Source organism: Limulus polyphemus, unplaced genomic scaffold, assembly GCF_000517525.1.
Source record: "Limulus polyphemus unplaced genomic scaffold, Limulus_polyphemus-2.1.2 Scaffold1236, whole genome shotgun sequence".
In the NCBI taxonomy this organism is placed as follows: Eukaryota; Metazoa; Arthropoda; class Merostomata; order Xiphosura; family Limulidae; genus Limulus; species Limulus polyphemus.
Genome location: NW_013666846.1, coordinates 54,267 through 76,723, shown reverse-complemented (window position 1 = coordinate 76,723; position 22,457 = coordinate 54,267). Strand labels below are relative to the sequence as shown.

The window sequence follows — 22,457 nt, the reverse complement described above, 5'->3', positions numbered from 1 at the left end:
GGTTGCAATGAAACATAAACTTGAAATAAAAATACATTTATGAAACAAAATTAAAATGTTTTTTATGTACATATAACCCTTCGAGGTGGATTCCTGTATGTATTGAGGGGACCTCCCAGGGAAGGTTCTGTATTTTCAGTTTCCTCCTCTGGGATCTGAACATCCACCCATGTGTGTGACGACCTGTGAAGGGAAGGAGAGAATCCTGGTGGTTGAGTGGTGTCTGGGGCACTGAAGTACACCACTTTGGCCTTAAATTCCTGTATTGCTCACGAAACCCTGGCATTGCTGCAGTGTCCTTGTTGGACATTGTAGTGCATCCCCTCATAGGACTCCATGGTGGGTGGGGTCAGTGGGCTCTGAATCTCCCTCTTGTTATTATGGATCCCCCAAATCCAAAAGAAAAAAATTCAAAAACTCTGCTCATTGGTAACTGACCACACCTTGAAGACTGAACAGTAGTCTCCACTACATTGTGCACCTGTACCTCACTTCCTGATCCTGCATTCCCTGTGTGATAAATCTTTAGGGCAAATGTCTCCCTTTTTTATACAGAAGGGATAAGAGGGGCTTGCTGGCTCTCCAAAGTCAGTTAAGAAGCTCCATTCTGGAGACATCTTGGTGGAAACATCCACAGCTAAGTACAGTGACCTTCTCTTGGGGATATACCCATTGAGGTTACTCCCCATGCTTCTTTGAATTCTTCACAAGGAGTTAGTTTAGAGGGATTTCAAGAATATCCCGAGTCAGAGATCATTGCTGGTTTCTCCAGCCAAGGAGTTTCTATTGTGTGTCGTATCTCCACTCATAAAGACGGACTTATGCTGCCTACTAATGTTCTCATTTTAATGTTTTCATTGCCACATCCTCCTGCTGCTGTCAAGGCAGGTTATTTGAACTGTAAGATATGGCCATATATTCCCAACCCTCTCCGATGTTTTCAGTGCCAGCGGTTTGATCATTTGAAGACATCGTGTGGATCTGTGACGTGTGCTCATTGTGGTGACAAGGACCAGATGCCTACGAGTGTGAACTGGACCCTCACTGTGTTAATTGTAGTGGTTCCCACTATTCTTACTTTAGATCTTGTCCTAAGTGGGTGGAGGAGAAAGAGGTACAGCATTTGAAGACTGTTAACAACATTTCTTATCCTGAGGCTTGGAAGCTATTGTTCCCTACTCCATCTCAGACATATGCCGCTGCACTATGCTCCACTGCTACAGTGGGAGTGCAGACAGACCTTTCCATGCCTCCATCTGAGTCTTTTTCACATCATGTGAGAAGTCTTCTGCCTTAATGAATAACAGAGTCTGACCGGTCTATGTCTACTCCAATCTCTGTCCCCACCATTCCTTCCAGTGACTGCATGGGTCCTCCTCCTATGGCACCGGCCTCGGGTATCCCCTCCGGTTCTTATTTGACCCCGAGATGCAGGACGATCGTTTGATCACGTCCTAAGTCACTGGATTCTAAGTCTGATGACAGAGATCTGCCAGGATCCATGTAGATAGACCTCCTTCTAATAAAGAAAAATGGCATGGTTGTAAACCAAAGGGTTCTCCATCCAGTTCTCCTCCACCTAAATAAAAATTGCCACTTTGATACAGTGGAACTGTCGAGGTTTCCATTGTAATCTTGATGACATTAAGGCCTTAATTGATTCCTATCATACTGTGTGCCTCTCCTTACAGGAAACATTTCTGAAACCTACCAATACAGTCATCTTTCGGCAGTTTTCTTTGTACCAGAATGACATGTTGTGTGATGGTCGAGTGCATGGAGGTGTAGCATTGCTGGTCGACCAGCATGTGCCCTCCTTATCTGAGTCACTCGATACACCCTTGGAGGCTGTAGCCATCCATGTTTCCTTGGGTCATACTATCACTGTTTGTTCTCTCTACCTGTCTCCTGGTGAGACTTATGATCAATCAGACCTTGATGCTCTCATTGAACAGTTGCCATCTCCCTTTTTAATCCTGGGAGACTTTAATGGACACAACCCCCTCTGGGGTGGTGCTGCTATTGATGGGAGGGGTCGTTCCATCGAGCATCTGCTCTCAGGTCACAACCTTTCTCTCTTCAATACTGTATCTTGTACTTATTTTCATGCATCTAGTCAGTCTTTCACTGCCATAGATCTCTCACTATGTTCCCCTTCATTGTTCTCCCACTTTTCTTGGACAGTTGACAGTGACCCATGGGGCAGTGATAATTTTCCTCTCGTTTTGAGGGAGGTTGGCTGTGGTCGATGCCACCCGACCCGAGTGCCAGGATGGAAGTTGGACCAGGTTGACTTGCCCTCTTTCACCACTCTCTCTGAACTTGATCCTGCCATTGTCTATCTGCCATCAATAGATGACTGTGTGGCAGCAGCAACTGACTGTTTCATTTATCAGTGGGCCTATGCCCACACTCGGCAGGTTCGACGTCAAAGCCAAAAGGAGTCTTGGATTAAGTTTACTACTAGTATCTCTTCTACCACCAGTTCCAAAACCACATGAGACAAGATTAGGAAAGCCACTGGGAGCTATGCTTCCTATCCTTTTTCCATCTTGCTCTCCAATAGACAGGAAGTTGCTGATGTCCAGAGCATTGCTGATTCTCTCTGCCACAGCTTTTCTCCAAGCACTTCTGTTTCTTCCCCTGCCTTCTTGGCCATCAAGAGCTATCACCTCTTTCCTTTCGAGCCAATCGTCTCTCTGATTATAATCGCCCCTTTTCACTGGTGGAACTCAAACTTGCTCTTCATCAGTCTGGTAGTACATTGGTTGGACCTGATGATGTTCATTATGAGATGCTGTGCCATCTCTCTCCTGCTGTTTTTCTGGTTATTATAAACCAGATGTGACAGGAGCATGTTTTTCCTGATGTTTGGCACTAGGCTATTGTTCTCCTTTCTCTTAACCTGGGAAGGATTTCAAGACTCCTTCTAATTATTGTCCTATCACTCTGACTAGCTGTCTTTATAAGGTCTTAGAGAGGATGGTTAATGCTTGTCTTGTTTGGTTTCTCAAATCAAACACTCTCCTCTAGCCCACCCAGTGTAGGTTCTGTCAACAGCCTTCCACCATGGACCATCTGATTTGACTTGAAATGTCAATCAAAGAAGCCTTTCTCAAGTGAGAACATCTTGTTTCTGTGTTCTTTGATATTGAGAAGGCTTATGACACTATGTGGAAGTATGGCATTTTGTACGACCTCCATGTCTATGGGTTGCATGGCCATTTACACATTTTTATTCAGAAATTTTTACTGGACAGACGATTCCAAATCCTTGTGGGTTCAACTCTTTCCCGTTCCTTTCGGCATGAACTTGGAATCCCTCAGGGCTGTGTCTTGAGTGTCACACTTTTTAGTGTCTAAATTAATGCTATTGCTACTCACCTTCCTCCAACTGTTGCATATGGGCTCTATGTTGATGACTTCCACATCTTGTGTCAGTCATTGAACATGACGTATATAGAGTGGCAGCTTCAGACTGCCCTCAATCACTTGTTGATGTGGACCACTGCAAACGTGCCTGTCTCATAGGACTACAGTCTGTTATTTAAGGCGTGGCTTCACGCCAATTGGCAGTCGATTTGGGGTGAGCAACAACATAACAAGCTTTTTGAGATCAAACCTTCTGTTGCTCTTTGGCCGTCTTGCTTCCATAAGGATCGGAAGGAGGAAGTTGTCCTGGCAAGGCTACGCATTGGTCACAGTTTTTTAACTCATCGTTTTCTTTTATCTGGTATTGACCCACCAATGTGTAACCTTTGTGACACTCACAATAGCCCACATTTTACTTTCGTTACAACCATGAGAGGGGGCACCATTTTAGACATGTGCTTTGTAAGGGTTTGCCCCTGACATTGGACTGTTTCATTGGGAATGGTGACACTGTCCAACTTGATTGTATTTTCAATTTTTTAAAACAATTGGTCTTTTTAATTTTATTTAATTTTTATCTGTTTTTGGATGTATTTTGGCTTTAACTCACTTTATTTTTACATTTTACTACAAATTACTTTACTGGTTGTTTGTAACAGATAGCCTAGTTGCTTTGCACCATAAAACACCAAACATCCAAACAACTAAACAACCAATGTACATATGTAAACATGAAATCAGAGTTAAAAATACTTGTTTATTGTTTAGGTTTACTTGGAAATATTATTTTCTGGTCTTGAAAACATGAGGAGAATACATGATTATTAAAAAATTAAGAATAGACAAAATTTGCATTTTTGGATGATAAAACAGTTTTAGATATTTTAAAATAATGTACTAAAGCATAAAAAGTAAGAAGTTCAAATCTGGAACAAATATAAATATTGTAATCATTTCTTATAAATACCATTTCGTAATGTAATTTTCCAAGATATTAAAAATCATAATGCAAAAAAATTAGATTTATCAAAAGTTACAGACTTTATGTTTCATAAAATACATGCATATATGAAAGTTCTTATAAAGTTTCAAACAATTTCATCCTGTAGTTTTATTGTTGGAACGAAATATAGCAAAACTTGCATTGGCTGTGCAGAAAGTTAGTAGCCCGTAGTAATCGTGTTAACAGAGGTTTTGAATCATATACAATAGATAATTGTTTTTAGAATTGAAGTAATTTCAATTACAAACCAAAATTGATAGATTCTAGATATAAAAGTTTTACTATTACTTATTATTCTCATCTTTCTGATGAAGTGACAAATGTTTTGATTAATACTTTAAATAATTTCCAAATGGCATTTAATTGAATTGAGAACTTGTTTTTTAAATGAAGGGATCACCTTGAAGACAATGAAAAAAACAAGGTTTTATGAAATTTTATGTTCATGTAAGAAATCACATGTTGGACAAACTAAATGTTCTTTGGCTGTAAGCAAAATGGAACTCCAAAAATGCTCAATTAGATGGGAATATGTCAAATCAGTTGTGGCTCAACATGTATTGAAACAGATTGTTCTGTTCTATGGGATCAAGGAGAAATGATAGCAAAGCCCATTTTTATTATCACTGAAATATTAGATAATGTACTCAGATAGTTTCATATAATGACAAAAGACCTGAGTTACATCTGATATGTTGTCCTTTTTTTAAACAAAATGGGAAGTCTCAAATCAGTGACAATGTGGGTTACAAGAACTAACAGATACAATATTTTAAGATTTGAAACTCACTTTGGTGAACATCTGACTAGATTAATCAAAACATGCCCACTGTTTTGTGTTTGTGATTTTAAATAACAATTTTTGTTTATATATGTTTTTATTGTTGTTGCCCTATTGAAATGCATGAAGCTCTTTCATTTAAGAAATATAATCATTTACTACATTTTAATTAAATGCTCATATACACTAAAAAAATGTGTAAAAGTTTTTTCAACATATCTCTTTAATGTGTAATATCAGAAACAGTTGCTTTTTTGTTGAATAGTGTGTTTAATTTGATATTGCATTTCATATGTAATTCACAAAAATTAATCTGTGTAGATTTATGAATTTACCTTTTATGTAAAACCGTTACCAATTATTCTAACCATGAGATTGTGATGAAAGAGTGCAAGCTATAAAGAAAGTGTCATTTTAATCAGGTCCCCTGGTGGGACAGCAGTAAGTCTTTGGGCTTACAATGCTTAAATCAAGTGGACACAGCAGATAGCTCGATGTGGCATTGTTATAAGAAAACACACACATTTTGATCAGTAACTTTTTACATGCGTTTTTAAATTTATTTAACTGTTTATACATTAGTTTGTTTTCTTAAGTGACATTATAGGTCATCAAGCTATGCAATGTCAAAGAGTTAACACATTGTTTGTTTGTTTGTTTTTTAGAAAGTAACTATAATGTGGTATTATACATATTTATTAATACTTTTTCTGAATAGTATTAATTTCATTTTTGAAATTTTTACCCATAGTTATGTCCTTCCTAACCATATGCTGCTTCAAATAGCAGAAGTACTACCAAGGTATGTAAATTTTAACATTTTTACCAAAGTAGGCATTAACATGGTGTAAATTGTGTTTCAGGGTAATGTCACTATTGTTTATGAAAATTTAGGAAAAATGGGATATTGAGTGTATAGAAAGATATACTTTCATATCTGAATATGAAATATAGTTTCAAAAATACTTATTTACTCATCAATTGGTATTTTTTTGTCTAACCTATGATACAGAAGTAAAACGAGTTCTTTTTAATAATTTTCTGAAGGTGATTTGTGTGACAGTCAGTGTAAAGTGAGATATAGTTGCAAAACTTGAAGACATTTTCACTTTTGGTTATCCTTATATTCAACCACAAATTATCTTGGTGAAGTATGATTTTGTTTTGATGTGAACACCTTTTACAAGCTAGCGAAGCATAATTATAATCATACTTGTTATAAGAAATTAGTATTAGGCCTATTGTATTTTTAAACACTACATTCATTACTTAATCACTTATAAATTTTCAAGAATTAGAAGAATTTGTAATAATAATATTCAAACCACATTATATTTGCCATATCCATTGTAAATGAGCTAAAGAGCTGTGAATTCAGTGAAACATGTCATAGGCAGTGGATATGGTAAATATAATGTTGTTGGAAAACTATTATTATACATTCTTCTAATTTTTGAAAATCCCTAAAGGACTAGATAAAGAATGCACTATTAAAAATATAATTCAACTGGATTAGTGAACTTGTAGGATATCGATAGCTTCTGACAGAGCTGTGAAATCAAATTATAAGTGCTAAAAAGTTGCATTCTGGATATATAGGTCATAATTTTATTTACTATAATAGAAGTGTCTTGTAATAAATTCCAGTTTACATTAAACCAAGTTAAGAATAATAGACATCTAATACTAAAGTATAATTATAGAAATTAATAAAAACCCTATAACCCGAGAGCTTTTGAAAGGTGGACCTTTCTTCTCCAGGGGTAAACTGGGAATAAAAAGTTCCACCTTTCGAAAGCGCTTGCGGTTTCAACCTATGTGTTTTTCTAACACCATGAAAGTATAATTATAATCATTCTTTGCCAGCTTGCCTTCATATTATAACAATTGTTTTTGTAATGAATGGCTTATATAAATTGTGTTCTGACCACTGCAGTGTTCATTATATCCCAGAGGACCTGAAGAGCAAGCTCTGAATTGAGTGAAATGCCTCATTAGCAATGGTTATAGGGAATATAATATGCTGCCCTTCCATCCTTTCCTCAGTCACATACCTAGCTCAAACATTCTTTGTGAACTTAGTCATACAACTTTTATCAAAGTGAACATTGTGTGAAGCAAATACTATAGAAAAAATAGATTAATTCATTAGCTTTTTTTTGGCATTATTTTTACCAAATAATCAAAAAAGAAACTTGAAGAATGATAAAATAAGTTACAACAATATATTATTTTCTGGATTATACACGTGATGAAGAACAAAATTCCAGAACAGGATTTTCAATTGTACAAGACCAAAACATTTATTTTGCTTAACCCATTGACTACTATGTACTCTTTAAAACTCCTTTTTGCACATATCATGAGGTTTTACTCGGTTACATTCATCAATTAACATTATCATGTACGTTATAATTCAAACTTTTATATTATCTATGTTTTAATTCTTTTATTCCAAAAGAAACCTTTAAAAACTTAAACTTTAGTTTTGTTGTCATATGATGCACAAGCGTTTACAGATCTTAACATTTTATATCTGTTACTTGAATAATAGTACATCTGCAGTGTACATGTATTTCTAGACACAAAACTACATTCACAGCTCTGTTTACCCATCCAAATTTCAAGATCTTTCCGGTCAATTCAGAGAACACAAGAAATAAATATTTTCACCACCTGACAGTAGCAATGACCACCTTTTATACTTAGACTTGAGATTTACAAGCCACATATACTTATTTGATGTACATGTTTATACTTAGACTTGATATATACAAGCCACATATACTTATTTGATGTACATGTTTATACTTAGACTTGAGATATACAAGCCACATATACTTATTTGATGTAAATGTTTATACTTAGACTTGAGATATACAAGCCACATATACTTATTTGATGTACATGTTTATACTTAGATTTGAGATTTACAAGCCACATATACTTATTTGACGTACATGTTTATACTTAGACTTGAGATATACAAGCCACATATACTTATTTGATGTACATGTTTATACTTAGACTTGAGATATACAAGCCACATATACTTATTTGATGTACATGTTTATACTTAGACTTGAGATATACAAGCCACATATACTTATTTGATGTACATGTTTATATTAAGACTTGAGATTTACAAGCCACATATACTTATTTGATGTACATGTTTATAACCAGTAGAAGAGCTCATTTTAAACTAGAATCTTCTAATGGTTATTTTAAAACTGGCATGTAGTATTCATTACCAAGTACATCAAACAGCCAAAGCTTATCTGCTGATTTCCTCCTTGCTAGCACTTAGTGTTGTTTCTCATCTAGATACATGTTATTGAGATAGACAGTAAAATTGTATTTAGGTTTTACTTTTATATTTTAGTTAATTATGTATTATTTATGTTTTAAAATGAATATTTGAAGGTTTGATGATTTTTTCCTGTAACCCAAACTTTACCTCAGTTCACGAAGATTAACTTACTGCACGAGTACAAAAACATTTTACCAAAGATTTGCTTATCTCTGCCAAAAATACCGTGATGTGCCCTGAGGGCACCTTTTTGACATGTGTCTAGATAAATAACAAATGTAAAGGAAAGGAAAATAAAACATTAAAAATAAACTATGAGTGAAAAGGTAAAAAATCTAAAATTATAAATATATTCAAAATAAAGTATTTTAAGATTATTTTATGAAGAGTTAAAAGGTATGTACATATTTCTGTTTCTTAATTTCAAACATTTATTTGCATTGTACAATAATGATAATAGCTACAGTTAGTGATATGAAAGAGAAAATGAAAAATAGAATATAAACATTTACCTTAAAAAACATGATATTCATTTAAGAGAGACTGTGGAATATGCAATTAAAATTTGAAAACTGTGTGATAAAAAAAAAGTGCTTTTATACTTAACATAAAAATTACCTTACACTTGAACTATTCAAAGCATGAGTACAAATAACCACAATAAATAATGAATTTTTAATAAAAAAAATCAAAATCAAGTATTTTATTTTTCTGAAACTGCATGCCTTAAGGAAAGTTCCTGTCAAGTTTGAAGCAATTTTATCTATTAGGTTTATTTTTTAAACAAAATATGACGAGAGTTATGCCTTCACAATTTAAAGAAAGGGTAAACAAAGAGTTAAGAATTTGGTCTTACTACCTTATTCCAGGAGCGCAACTGTTCATTGAAGCCTATTAAGTTTATGTAAATGAAGGTATAACAGTAAGCTACTTTTATTTCAAGTTGTGCTTAAAATGCTAGAACTAGTGCATGACAGTCTTAGTGTAAAAGTAAGGTGTGGTTGCAAAACCTGAAGCTGTTTTCACTTTGTTTCTGACCTTGAATTCAATCAAAAATGAAATAAAATTGCTTTTACACAGCCACACATCTAAGTACTTGATTATTTATACCTTCTTTGCTTGGTTGGAATCCTTAACTTCTACCATGCTTTAATATTTTGATTCATGAAATGTAGTTACATCATTGTAATGCTGATACTTTAATACTTCATGCTGTGAAGTAAATAACTGAACAGACTTAATAAACAGAAGGACACACATATATGCTCTATCAGTATATAACATTACATGTGACATTACTCATAATGGTGTCCATTAAAATGTTGAACATGTTAGAAAAACAAGTTCTACACTTACATTTCATTACTAGATGTAACATCATTATTGCAACACCTGCTTAATTGTTTCACTTTTAAATTATCAAGCAGCCCAAGAAAAAAGATACTTAAAGTAGTTCTGATCATGCTAAATATATTGATGTAATGCCATTCACAGCATTTTTTACCATGGAACACAGTTGCCTGCTTTACATGGACTTCCATCAATAGCATTTTGTGTGGGAAGTTTCTGAGTTATATGAGCTGACACACTTTTCTAACTCTTCTGATAAAAATCACTAATGAAAAAATTAACAACTATTTCAAAGCACAAAATTTAAACATATTCATGGATCCTTTTGAAGACTTCTGAATTGAAAGCTCTTTCAAGGTTTTATGGGAACGTCCAAACACTGATAATATTTAAATCAACAATGTATTTGGAATTTCACCTTGAATATAGTTGTCTTTGCAGGACATCTTGTCAATAACAATTGTATACACAGATTCAGCAATTAAGAACTTTTGTTGACTTTCTTTCATTCTCATTTCTACAAAAAATCTGAAGTTCTGATTAAAAGCTGTTTGTGAATGTGTTGACTGCTACACATATTAAAAAATGATTCAAATGTTGTTTGAGATTTTAATGTCTTTGTGAGGTTGTATCATTGTAACTAGCTAATAATATGTGATAAAAATAGGAAGGAAATATTTATTGGTCAACAGCATTGCTAGATATATTCATCACTGACCAGCAAGTTTTCTCAAGCTGTAAGTGTAGTTTGACCTATGCTTCAGGAAGATTAAAAGGTGGCTACAAATCTGTGTTATAACTAATTTAAGATTTGAGTCACACATGTGCAAGTGGATTTTCACATGAATCATCAGTGAACTGCTGAGTTGGTAAAAATAAGTGGAGGCTTGGTTACCCAAGAAACTGAGGAGGCAAAGAGACATGACAGCTGTTTAACACAAAACACTTAGGGAAGATGTTCTAAAACTTCTTATTTCCAAGATAATACCAGTACAAAATATCAATACTAATAAGTATTGTAATGTTCCTATTGTATTTTCAGTTTACATTATTCTTAAAATAATTATTAATTGAACAATTTTAAATTGTGTAATAATTAAAAGTATGAACAACTTTTACAGTTGCATCTCATTCTTGTAAGACTTACTTGTGTCACAGAACAGAGTAAATATGGCATTAATCTTATGCATACAGGTGATCCACCATGGGCTTGTTTAGTTTGACCAACCATGAAGCTATACATACAATAACTGAATGTACTAAGAGATTTGGGAAACCTTACTGAACATTACAAGTATGTTGTACAAGAAATAAGATTTTCTTTAACAAGTAGTTTTACTAATGATTAGTCTGAATTTGAAAAGCCTCTACTGAATCAGTCTGAGTAAAGTTGATTTACATTCTAAGAATAAAAAGCTTCTTTTCACCTAATATTTTTCATGTTTTATTTGCATAATTTTTCTTTCCCTCCACTTGGGTGGCTTGTGGGGCATGTTCTTTTCTTAATTTTCATTTCTTTTTATCTCCCGCCTTTAATCCCAGTCAGATCTGTTTGGCCTTCTATGTCCCATACTTGCTATGTATTGCTTTATTGCCTTCAAGGCTCTTTTGTATTGGTTCCTTTTGTTACTGTTTTATTTCCTGTCACCACTCCACTGTTTGTGATTTTTTCCTTACTCCCCCACTCGTAGATTTGTCCTTGCAATATATTTGCTTCATTAATATGCCTGTTTTGGATTTTACTCATCCATGGACTTCATTGGTAAAACACAAGGCGATAGCTGACCATGCCTTACATTGAATAAATCAGGTGTGGTCTGCTGTTCAAAATAGGATTTTCATGGTCCCCCGGTATTATCATCCCTCTGGACTCTCCACTGCAGGCTCGGCGTTGCCAGTTGGTTAGGGTGCTCGACTCGCAATCTAAGGGTCGCGGGTTCGAATCCCCGTCACACCATACATGCTCGCCCTTTCAGCCACAGGTGTGTTATAATATGACGGTCAATCCCACTATTCATTGGTAAAATCATTGGGTGGTGATGACTAGCTGCCTTCCCTCTAGTCTTACACTGCTAAATTAGGGATGGCTAGTGCAGATAGCCCTCATGTAGCTTTGCATGAAGTTTGAAACAAAGCAAACCAAACCTCTCCACTGCACTTTTTCCCCCTTTTCTTCCAGTGGAGTATGGGAGTCCTTACCATTTTCATGTTCCAAACTACTGGGAAGGTGGACCATGGAGGCATCCTGAATGTCATAATGATACAATATACATATAATGATAAAACCATTCAGTTTAGAGTAGGGTGGTGGTGTTTGTTGGTGTAAATGAAGAGATATCCAATCTGTAGATTTGGAGTGAGCCATCAATTGCAGTTCACTCTTTGATTGAGATCCCTCATCTTACCCCCTCACGAATGCCGTTACCAGTGGCTGAGTTTTGGATTCAGAGCTGAACCAATCAACATAAGTCCTTACAGGTGCCTCTGTTCCTTCACTCCCCTATACTCTTGTTTCTCCATCCATGTTGTGGGTGACAATAGAAGTACCTGCAGATTAATATGGTTCTTCTTCTTCTTCTTACATCATCCCTTAATGATTTTATTATAGAAAGGATGTTATTGCACTAGGGACAGTTCCTATCAGATTGGTTTTGAGTGAGATAGTTTACGTTACAGTGACATCTTTATGATACTGTTTATCTGAATGTCAGGTTCCCGGATTGGTCACTCAAACTTTCACATTGATATCATGTGCTTTATTCATAGATTGGGGGATAGGAGATTCCCTCCAGTCTGCTAAATTTGAGGTGAAAACAGTATGATCCTCTTTCCTACCCCCACCAGTTGGCTGGGTTTTGGATTGTAGTTAATTTGCCACCTGTATGATCCTCTTTCCTACCCCCCACATGGATGTTGGTTCCTGGTGACCTGGATTTTGGACTGTAGTCGACTTACCAGCAATTTGATATTCTTTTCTACTCCCACATGGATATCTGTTCTCAGTGGCTGGGTTTTGGATTATAGTTAACTTACCAATGGTATGATCCTCATTTTACCCCCATATCTATGTTTGTTCCCAGCGGCTTGGGTTTTGGATACAGTTAACTTGCTGTGTATGGTCTGTCATGCCCTAGCTACTCTACAGCTAGAGGCACATCCTTTTATTCACACCCACATTGATGTACTGTATGGGATTGAGATTCTGATATATTGTGGTTCGGATCCCTATCCAACCATTGTTCTTTCCCATTTAGATGTGCTCCTTCCATTTTCTGCCCATGTCTGCTACACCTCTTTCTACACTGGGCAACGACTATACCTGCAACAGAAGAGGTGCAGTCTTCCACATATGACCCTCTAATGCAAGGAGCTACTCTTTTAACCCTATCACCCCGGGTACCCTTTACTGTGCATGACACAAGGTTTTAGTGTCTTTCATTCAAAATTTTATTAAACTACATTTTGTTTATGTTATACCAATTAGAGCATAAAATCTTAGCTAATAATCCATATTTTAATAGTATAGTGTGACCAACATAACACATTTTGTCTTAGCATGTCATCATCCCTATTTTATCTATCACCTCTCAAAAATGTACAAAATTAAACATAAAATACTCTATAAAATCGTTATTGGTAAAAAAAAAACATAATTTTTGTAGCCTTCAATTTTGTTTACAGAGCTACCGAGTAGAAAATCAGACCCCCTCTTGCCACACCCACCTGTCACATCCTCTCTTTCACAGTTCTTTGATAGTTCTCTCTTATGTTTCAGTATATATTACCTATAACCAATAGAAAGTCAAGGTATTCATTTATCAAATGACTTATTGTATTCTGAACAGAATATAGTCGATTTCACTTGCAGTATAAGATTTGTTCCTGTGGGAAAGTTAACGACTAGCTTGGATGAATTTGTAACAGCTCTTGTTGCATAGTTAAAAAGCCGGGAAAATTTTGAGAGATAAGTGAATTTGTCTACTTTTTACATGTTATTAGTTGATATTCTTTGGTGCATTATTTAATTAAATAAAAATTGTTAAGTGCATTATTATAATTACTATAAAAAATCAGGCTTAACTCTTCTCTTCAATGGAGGGCAAGAAAAAAAAGAAGATTGGGCAATTACTTTATTTCTTGTTTTTCATATTTATTCTTTATTTATTATTGTAAAAATAACAAATCTAAAAATACAGATCTTTTTAAGGTATTTAAGACTAGATAAGGTAAAATAGATAATAATAATAATACAATTAAAATGGTTCACGAGGCACGCACATGAGCAGCTTGTGGGTAATGTAATTCGATAACGTAATGTGAGCTGCATGTTCCCTGAGTGATTTACAACTTATAATGGCATGAATAGCAGTTAGACACAGTTCAAATGGCAAGGAAATTTAATTATAAATAAATGTATAATGTTCCAAACTTAGAGCTAATTAGGATAAACGAATGTAGTTTCATGTTACAATTTAAAGTCATTCTAGAAAGAAAGAAAGGTTAATTTAGGCTTATTTCTTCTTTTTGTGTGTGTGTGTGGTGGTGGTGGTTATGAGGTCAGTTGAACTGACTGATCCCATTTGAGATAGGATAGGGAAAATAACGGATAAACTATAAGGTTTTACTGAAAAAAACGTTTGAAATGCATTTAGGAGGTTTAAGGGATTACACAAAGGAAATTTGAGATTTTTGAGATGATGAAAAGAATTTTTAATTTTAACATGAAAATTACTTTGTACACGGACTATTCAAAATGAATACTCAGCATTCGATGACAAGGAACCCACTTTGAGACTAATAATACTTGGAGATGGCTTGAATGGGTAATGAAGAAAAACTTTAATATAAGTTTAACATAACAGCAAATACTCAATATATTCATGGACAAATCTTTTTTTTTATTTTATTAAAAATACTTCACTAAAGAAATATGATTTTTTGTATGTAAAAGACTTGTAATATTAACTGAAAGACTGCCAAATTTTGTGAAGATATACCCAATATATTGAGATCTATAAGTATTAAATTTATAAAGACTTTAAAACGAGTACAAAAGGTCACATTACTCTGTCAAATTAACCAACCCTGTAGTGCGAGAGTTAAGGTGTTTTTCGGATGCTTTAGAGGAATGCTGATTTATTTTTCCATCGCACCAGTCTCTCCACCTGTTCAATGTGGGATTCTAGCTATTTACGTGAGAGGTAATGTACCTTATTGGAAGTTATAATTTTCCTATCCTGAAAATGTATTTCTGTTAGGTACTTACCTCTCTCACACTTCCCACCCTTCCTTCCCACTAAAACTGGTACTTCCATTTTCTGCAGAAACTGGAAGTGATAGTTCAGTAGAATCAAATGTGTCACACTCTTATTGGTGTAGGATTTTTGCATGATGATTTACATTCAAGATGCATTTGAACCAGTTTATTGTAAGGTACGTGAGAGTTAAAGGCTTGTGGCATGAGAAACTAAAATTTTTGCATATAGAGGGCAACACTGAATGAGAATAGCTATTTATGTGAGTGGAAGTAATTACCTATTGGAAATACAGTTTCAATATAGGAAAATGACTTCAGGATAAGACTGAATTAAGTTAGTAGAATTTAAATAGAATTAAGAGCTGAGCATAAAGCTAAAACACTCCAATGTCCTTTATCATGAACCATGATAGTGATTTATAACATGGATTACAAAGAATTGCACAAAACCCTAATAGAATGTTCAGGCAAAAGGCACCTTAAACAGTGAAGATTCAGTTCAACCAACACTTAAAGATCTTTACTATTAACTGCTAAAGCTATACACACATAAAAATGCTTAAAAAAGAATGCATTTTAGACTTAAAAGGAAAAGAAAATCTACTCAAAATGGCCCATTTATAATTCTTCTTATTCTTATTCTCTTGCCAGTCTACAAAAAAAACGGTTTGGTATATTGCACCCAAACCTTTTGTAGAATACTAAGTAAGGTACTGCGAAGTTTGTTGCAGTATTGAAAAATCGATTTGTTTCTTTTATATTTTAGATAAGCTAAAATACATCATAATTCTAGTGTAAACGATATTATCAATACTTTTTGAAGTTAGCTTTCTTACAAATATCTGATGTTTCTTTAAAAAGTGTAAGTACAGGGTGAAACAGGAATTTCCAGCCAATAATATATGAACATTAGTTAACTGTAACATGTAGATACTCAATGCTTTGTACACTATACAATCAGCCAACCCCTATATTATGTAAGAAGTGAAAACCATATCAGCTAGCTACTAGGTATGTTTATTATCATTACAATGTATAAAGGTAGCTACTATATCAAGTAATCGGGAATTTAAAAACCTGCAAGTAAAGCTGTAAAAAAGTAAGGAAACAGAGCTGGAGATACTGTAGACATTATTTACTGAAACTACAAATCCATATTTTTACTCCATCAAATGTAATTCTAGGTAACAGCATGGGGCCAGAATAGGGGCTTGTAGTCTTTGTAAATAATGTCTGCAGTATCTCCAGCCTTATTTCCTTACTTTTTTAACAATCCCTATTTGTAAGTTTTTAAATTCCCAATTTTTTATTTATGTTGTCTAGTTTTAGAATGACTGTTTCTGAACATTTAAGAGATAAAATATTTGGGTGAAGACAGATTTAGTATTATGTTTTTACTGCCAGAAAGGATGTTTTCTCTCTCTCTCACTTACATGACTGTTGGTCCCAATATAAGTTTTGTGTTGACTGAAATAAGCTTTTGTTTTTCTCCAAACCTGAAACCAAGTTTCTTTATTGTACTATGTGTCTTCCCTCTCCTGTTAACTGAAGAGTTTTACAGTTGTCTCTCTTCTGTGACTAGGGAAACACTAATTCAGACCAACACTCTCAGAGACATTACAAGAATAATAGACAAAAGATGTGGCTTCAAAAGATTATATTAATTTTATAGTATTAAATTGTTTTTTAAGTTTCTAATCAGCATGTCATATAGGAGAATTCATTATCTGTTTCATGCAGAGAACAACAAGGCATTCTTGCTTGCTGTAATCCTATTCCTCCTCTGGTACGACAACATCTAAATGAACTTCACATGATCATTATGAGGGCAAGAGATCAACCAATGGTGAAGGTAAGTTGTTGGTGATATATCCTATGAAGTATACTTTAGGTAAGTCAAGTTGCTAGAAATAAATTTGCTAAAATAAAAGGTTCTTTTTTGTGATTATTTTCTGATAATTTTCATCTAAACCTGAAGAGTTTCTCATAAATTAAAAAACTTTTAACCCTATCATGGTGGGTATCCTTTATTGCGCATATCACAAGGTTTTAGTGACTTACCTTCAATTGTTTATTAATATACTTTTTCGTTTATGTTATACCAATTAGTATAGCATAAAATCTTAGCTAATAATCAATATTTTAATAATATATAAGTTTTTAGTTTTATAAGGCTATGTTTAAAAATATCCTGAATTTCTCCAAGTGTGACACACATGATACATTTTCTCTAGGCATCTTATCTCCTCTATTTTATCCACCACCCCTTGAAAAGTATGAAATTAAACGTAAATTACTCACTATAAAATGACCAACAAGCCCCGACAAACTATATTTTTTATAGTCTTCAATGTTGTTTGGTTACAGAGCTATAAAATAGAAAATCAGACCCCTCTTACCACACCCACCTGTCACATCCTCTCTTTCAGGATTTGTTAATAGTTCTCTCTTACATTTAATTTTTAATTCTATATTATATATAACCAATAGAAAGCCAAGGTTTTCATCTATCAAATGATGCATTATATTACATTGTTTTCTAAATGGAGAATTGTCAATTTCACTCTTAGTACAAGCTTTGTTTCCATGGGAAGGATAACGACTAGAGTGGATGAATTTGTAATAGCTCTTGTCACATAGTTAGAAAGCCAGAAAAATTGTGAGAGTTATGGGAAATTGGCAACATTTTGCATGTCATTATTCTATATTCTTTGGTGTATTATTTAATTAAATAAAAATTCTTTAGTGCATTACTACCATTAGTATAAAAAAGTAGGGTTAAGTGTAATCGACTATTAACAGCAATAAAAAAGAAGATTCGGGTAAGTATTTTATTTTTTGTGTTTATTCTTTATTTATTACTATAAAAGTAACTAAAATGTAAAATATGGATCTCTTTAGGTTAGTTAAGGTTAGATTAGGTAAAATAAATAATAATAATAATATGATAAAAATGCTTCTTGAGGCACGCATAATGTGACCTCCACGTTCCCCGAGTGATTTACAACTTATAATGGGGAGAATAGTAGTTAAACACAGGTCAAAAGGCAATTAAAACAATAAAATTTAATTATAAATAGATGTATACTGTTATGAGTTTAAAGCTACTTAGGATAAACGAATGTAGTTTCATGTTACAATATGAAGTCATTCTAGAAAGAGGAAATGGGCAATTTAGTTTTGTCAGATTTTTTTATTATTTTTGGGTGGTTACGAGGTCAGTGAAATTGATCAATGTTGTGTAGAGTTAGGGTAGACAAAATAACAGATAAAATATAAAGTTTTACTGAAAACAAACACTTGAAATATATTTAGGAGATTTTTGAGATGAAGAAAAGTATTTTTAATCTTAACATGAAAATCACTTTGCATGCTGACTATTCAAAACAAGTACTCGATATATTCAAGGACAAATTTTTTTTTAGTTTCTCTAAAATAATTCACTAAGAAATATGACTTTTTGTATGTGAAAGACTTGTAATGTTTACTGAAAGACTGCCAAATTTTGTGAAGATATACCCAATATATTGAGAGTTATAAGTATTAGATTTATAAAGACTATATGATTACAAAAAGGTCACATGGTTGGTCAAATCGACCAAGTCTATGTTGAGAGAGTTAACTGAAAGGGTAAAATATTTCTTCATTTTTGCTTTGCATTTTGCTGTGCCTGATTTGTAGTATATTGGCACTTCACAGAAGTTGTTGTAAAATTGTATTAGTCCAGTTTTCCTTTCAGAATTGAGAATCAGTTGCAAACACAGCACATATTGCACTAAATTATATACCAATTAATATGAAATGTATTGATACAGTCTTTGATTTACTTCTGTCGTATGAGAACCTAAAATTAAAAGAATTGCACAAGTGAGTTTAGTGATTAGACTGCTTTGCTCTTACACAACTGAATAATGTCATCTGTGTGTATTTCATGTTTAAATGCAGATAATTGTGCTTTATATTTAATTACTTGCTAATTTGTACAAACTATTTTTGTGATGCTAAACAGTGGTGTGTCTATTTTGGATCAGGATCATTTAGATCTCATATGATATTTACTCAATTTTACTAAGTTAAACTACATATAGATTTTTGGATACATTACATGATTCAACAAAAGCAGTATAGAAAGGTAAGATTTAAAGACTCTAATGCCATAGTTAGAAAGCAAGATAAATTATGATAGTTATAAGACATTTTTTGCTTTGTGTGTTCTTAGTGTATTATAGTGTAGGATAGCAAATTCTATTTTTTTTAGGATTATGGTTGTGTTTATCTTTCATTTATTATTTTTTTCTATCATTTAGTTTATCTATGAATCTTTAGTTGCATTAAGATGCTAACTCACCTTCTACATGATCATTTGTATTTTGAGTAAATATGTGTGTATGATGAAATTGACCCCAGCGATGATGTGCAGATACTATTAATGTTGCAGATGAGTATGTAAATTGATGATCACATGAAGTTGTACTCTCGTGATCTACTGTGTGAATAAATACCCTGCCAGAAGCTTCTTTAAGAGGGAAAGCCATGAGATAGTTGTTGAAGGATATAGTTATTGCTGTTTGTCATTTGATATTGTTGTTGATATTGAAAAGTATTATTTAAATATTGTATTTGCTGTATTTTTTTGTGTGTGAAATTAAGTTTTTCTTTCTGGTTTTTTTTCCTGTTTCCATTTTTATTAATTTATTTATATTTATGATAAATTGTTTGTTTTTATTGTTGTTGTTGTTGAACCCGGATTGTAGTGGCATTTTCACTTTAGATCATTACAATATAAGTAAATATAAATTATTTAGTGTACTTATAAAATTTGTATTAAAAAGTAAGATTAAATTTCATTAGCAACCAACAGCAAGAAAACAATAGGTCACAAGTGATATATTTCTTATTTTTCATATGTATTCTTTATTTATTATTAGAAAAGTAAATAAGTATAAAAATTAGAAACTTATTAGGATAGATTAGGTAAGATAATGAAAAATAATAATATAAATTATTCACGAGGTATACTCGAAAGCAGCTCGTGCACTATGTCATTCAATACAGTAAAGTGAGCTGGGCATTCTCTGAGTGATTTACAACTTATGTGGTAGAATTGTTAGTTAAATATGGATCAAAAGGCAATAAAGCAATAAAATTAAGTGTAAGCAGGTGTATACTGTCACAGGTTTTAAGCTATATAGGATAAACAACTGTAGTTTCCTGTTACAATTTACTCTCATTCTAGAAAGTAATAAGGAAAATTTAGATTTATTTCTCTTTTTTTTTTTTATGGTGGTTACAAGGTCAGTCAAATTGATCAAATCAATATACAGTTAGGATAGAGAAAATAGCAGACAAAATAAAAATGTTACGGAAAAAAACGTTTGGATCTATTTAGGAGGTTTTAGAGATTACACAGATAAAATCTGACAATTTTTGGATGAAGAAAAGTATTTTTTATCTTAACATGAAAATCAACACCATGACTCCATATATTCACAGATAAATTTTTAGTCTAAATAATTAATTATAACATTACAATTTTTTTGTGTGCATGGTTCAAGACATTTTGGACACACTGTAGAAGCTATATTCATAAAAGTACCACTGACAGTATTTGAATAATCACATAAGAGAATCCTAGATTTAGGGAATGGTTCAGAAAAATATTGTGAGCCTCACATTACATTTTATTGGAAATAACATTAGTTGAATAAAAATGTAAGAAAGGATTTTTGAAATTGATAATTCTGAAGCAAAGAAATATATAGGTGAGGTTTCCTTGTCAAAATAGAGACTTAGATAATTGTGTAGAGCTATAAACTTACCTTGTGCATTTGTTTATAGAATGCAAAATCTTTTCAGTATTTTTAAAAAAATGTTGCAATAGTGAGTGTACTTCTTGTTAACCTAAGAGTTCTACCAGTTGTTTCCGACAGCTTCATATTTGTTATCCTGAAAAAATTTTCAATGAATGTTGTGATTCAGTGATTGCTGAGAAATACAGACTCTTCATTATTAGTGGGACCAGGCATGGCCAAGTGGTTAGGGCACTTGACTGGCAATCTGAGGGTTCCTAGTTTGAATCCCCGTCCCACCGAACATGCTTGCCCTTTCAGCCATGGAAGCATTATAATGTGACAGTCAATCCCACTATTCGTTGGTAAAAGAGTAACCCAAGAGTTGGCAGTGGGTGATGATGACTAGCTGCCTTTCCTCTAGTTTTTCACTGTTATATTAGGGACGGCTAACGCAGATAGCCCTTGTGTAGCTTTACGCGAAATTCAAAACAAACCAAGCCAATCATTATTAGTGCAAATAGAAGCCATATTGTTCCATTTATCCCTGCTGAACAGATTGCATGAAATTTGAAGCTTGCATTAGAATGTTCAGTTCCAACCTCATGATATTAAAATGTGTAAGCCAGTTCTGAATGATGTACTGTATGTGAGTGGTGCATCCCTGAGTGAATTTTATTCTGATCAAAATCAGTCTCTAGTCATGCAAATAGTATTAGTGAGGCAAAGATTTAACATTTTCATTGTTGTAGAAGCATTGTGTTATGCAGTAGACAACCCTCTAGGTTGCTATTGCTGTGACACAAAGTATTACTCTGAAGTACCGTGGGTCATTTCCCTGTTTGTTCTTGATAAAGCCAAAACACACTGCAGTCAATGTGTGTAAGAGAAAAAGGGTTAATAAAAAGTTTTATTTGAGCAGAATGTCTTAAATCTAACACCAAACTCTAATTGTGCATATGTGATATTCTTTAAAGATTGTTACAGATTACCTGTAGATGTATGTATGAAATATAGTAAGGAAATAAAACAGGTATGGAAATTGGAATATATTTTGTTACATTTTTACCAATAAAAAAAATGTATATAGTGTTCTTCACATATAGCTCTTCTTTGTTAAGTACATCTAATGTAACACATTCTGTATTAACATAACAAGTGAGGAATGATGTTATACAAGTAACAGTGGCCTTGTACCTGCACAGATGTAACTATAAGTATATATGAAGTCACCCATAAGCTCTTCTATTTGCTGCCATATTGCAGAGCACTACTATTGTGATATATGCCATAGACTCTTGGTATGCTTGAACCTAAAATTATCTTTAAAAACATTAGATGTAATAATTACAACTACTTTGAAGATTAAAATGCATCTCAAAGTTAAGTATATTAATGAATTTCAGATAACAATAATACTAATAACAACAAATCCAATAATAGTAATTAAAAAATAAGAGAAAAAGGTAAAATATTTTTTTTATATATGTATAAAATAATGTCTTTGTTAATAGTAGAGTAGGTGGTGAAACAGACAAAATTCAGTTTCAATGGCACACTTAAAATATGAGAAATATTAATGGATTGTTAAT

General features: G+C 33.3%; 1 protein-coding gene across 1 annotated transcript in view; it reads left to right on the top strand.

Moving 5' to 3' along the window:
* Nucleotides 1-22,457, top strand: part of LOC106462739 (exosome component 10-like) — a 166,037-nt gene that overhangs the window by 109,752 nt on the left and 33,828 nt on the right. The window contains 2 exon segments of the mRNA XM_013922687.2: nucleotides 5,908-5,958; nucleotides 16,817-16,928. Of these exon segments, the coding sequence (XP_013778141.1) occupies nucleotides 5,908-5,958; nucleotides 16,817-16,928 (163 nt within the window).